The sequence below is a fragment of the Psammomys obesus genome, unplaced genomic scaffold (genome assembly GCF_907164565.1).
Source record: "Psammomys obesus unplaced genomic scaffold, mPsaObe1.curated_primary_1811, whole genome shotgun sequence".
NCBI classification, from domain to species: Eukaryota; Metazoa; Chordata; class Mammalia; order Rodentia; family Muridae; genus Psammomys; species Psammomys obesus.
In genome coordinates, this window is record NW_026585691.1 from 9,156,734 (window position 1) to 9,159,322 (window position 2,589).

Consider the following 2,589-nt stretch of genomic DNA (forward strand, 5'->3'; position numbering starts at 1 on the left):
CTTGACCCCCTTTTACGACAATGGATATAATCCTCTTTGCAGAGATAATTATTCTAAATGTGTGACTGAAGCTCATTTTGTGGATTTCCTGGATTTTTTTATCTGCTGTAAATAACCATTGTGTCTGAAGTCTACTAGTTTATAGCTTAGAGAGTAAGATCTTAGTTTCTTATTGTTGCTATCATGTACTCATCACAAACACCAATTTAGAAATTGTTACTAGGATTATTAAAGAAGATTCCTTATGCTACATGTAGCAAATACTTTAATTAAAATAATTTGCTTTTTTTTTTCAATTAGATAATTTAAAAAATGGCAGAACTCTTTATGGAATGTGAAGAAGAAGAGCTAGAACCATGGCAGAAGAAAGTAAAAGAAGTTGAAGAAGATGATGATGATGAGCCCATCTTTGTTGCAGAGATAGCAAGTTCAAAGCCAGTTATTTCAAGTAAGTGTTTACTTTCAATGATGGCAGTTTGATAAGGTTAATTTTTAGTTGTTGTGAAAATGTTCTTATTCCACGATAAGAAGTTAGGAATGCGATACTGACTGGAGAGTCAAGGTTGACTCTGATTGGAGCTTTGAGAAGGGGTAGAAACCAGATACCAGCAGAGCCATAAGGGAAATGCACATAATTTGCTGGTGGCATTGGAGGTCTTCTGAGAGTAGGAATTATAATTGTAGTGGTGCTGAAAAACTGGGTTATCTGATTGATTCTTTTTCTTTTTTCTCTCTTAAACCTAGAATAGCTTAAAGAAAAAATTTAGAATGCTTAATTTTCAAAACTTTCATATACTAAAAAATTTATGTCAGTCTCAGATGAAAATATCATATCCAGGCCCCAATTGTAGTGTCATCGACACAGGGCTACAAATCATAGAGAGTGTATGATAGTAGGTTATACCTTCTGACCACAACTATCTTTCAGCAGCTCCTTACATTTCGTTATCCAGAGGGTTGTTTCCTCCAGCCATTGTATTTTTACTATGTCACAGTACGCTCACATCGCAGGCTTTTTAGTACAATAGACTTCGGGTTATTAGCTTTCAGTGGGAGTGCTTCAACTTAACATTGTCACAGTGTTAAGGTAAGAAAACTGATAAATGTTAAGCTGTCTGCTCAAAAATGTCTAAGCTGGAGCCAGATACGGTAGCACATAATGTTATGTGCGATAAGTGCTAAGGAGACACTGGGGAGGTGGAGGCAGAGGCCGTTGAATCTCTGGGAATCCCAGCCCAGCTGGGCTGTACGGTGAGACCAGTTCTCAGTGGGAAAAAATACACAAAGTGTTGAAATTTCAATGACAAAAAGATGCTTTCTCATTTTAATTGCATGTTTCTTTTAAGCCAGAAGAATTTATCAGAGAATGTTAATGTGTCTACCATATTAGTATTTATTTACCTTGGTTAACTGTGGAAGAGTAGTATGAATTTTTCAGAAAGCTTTCTTTTCTTGCCTGTCGAATTAGAATGGCACTTGTATACAGTTTTATTATAGAAAGAATAATTTAAATAAGTGAAATGTCAGCATCATTTCCTGTAGTAGATCGGTAATTTTCCAGGGAATGTTAAGTGGAATTCTATTTGCATTGTAAAATGAGTTTAGTATGATAGTGTGCATATTGGTAATACCAGAATGGCCTGTTTTCTTTTTCTTTTTTTTTTTTTTTTAAATATTTATTTATCTATCTATCTATCTATCTATTTATCTATCTATCTATCTATCTATCTATTTATTGTGTATACAGTACTCTATCTGCATGTACACCTGCATGCCAGAAGATGGCATCAGATCTCATTATAGATGGTTGTGGGCCACCATGTGGTTGCTGGGAGTAGAACTCAAGGACTTTGGAAAAGAAGTCGGTGTTCTTAACCTCTGAGCCATCTCTCCAGCCCTGGCCTGTTTTCTTACTTACTGTTTTCTACGTATTGATTATCTTGCACTTGAATGTTACTATTATTGTAAAATTATTATTCAAAATTTCCTATGAAAACACAACAAGATCCAGGTTGAAGTTATAGTGATTATTGGATGTCTGTTAACTGTACTCAACTATAACACTGTATGTTAGTTTTAAAATAATTTCATAAGAGATTGAACCCAGTTTTTTTTCCTGAATTGTGAAAGTGAAAAGTTGAAATAATTGTGTTACTGTTTTATGTGGAGGACATGAGGGGGCATTACAACATATGAAATATGAATTAATGTTTTTTATAGATTACAACCACTAAAGTAGTATAGCAGTAGTTATTTAGTAGCTTGAATATTAATTTTGGGGGGGGGTTGAGTCAGGCTTTCTTTGTGTAGCCTTGGCTGTCCTGGACTCTGGACTCACATTGTATACCAGGCTGGCCTCTAACTCCAATTATTATTATTTTTTGAGTGAAAATAATGTCAAGTTGTTTGAATTGCTTAAAAAAAAAAAAAAAACAAAACTAATATACTTGATTTATAAGCACTCATTAACATTACTGAAAAATGTTAACTATTTTAAAAAGCTTTATTTAGTTTCAATTTAGGTGTATGTGTATTTGGCTGCGTGTGTGTGTGTGTGTGTGTGTGTGTGTGTGTGTGTGTGTGTGTGTG

General features: G+C 34.4%; 1 protein-coding gene across 5 annotated transcripts in view; it reads left to right on the forward strand.

Moving 5' to 3' along the window:
• Positions 1-300: 300 nt before the first annotated feature.
• Znf280d (zinc finger protein 280D) overlaps positions 301-2,589 on the forward strand; it is a 67,183-nt gene continuing 64,894 nt past the window's right edge. For 4 of the 5 annotated variants that reach the window (XM_055598257.1, XM_055598271.1, XM_055598264.1 and 1 more), the window contains exon 1: positions 312-448. In XM_055598257.1, coding sequence (XP_055454232.1) covers positions 313-448 — 136 coding nt within the window. In that variant the 5' untranslated portion in view covers position 312. Of the gene's footprint in view, positions 449-2,589 lie in introns of all 5 variants that reach the window. The other variant, XM_055598269.1, reaches the window with a different exon arrangement.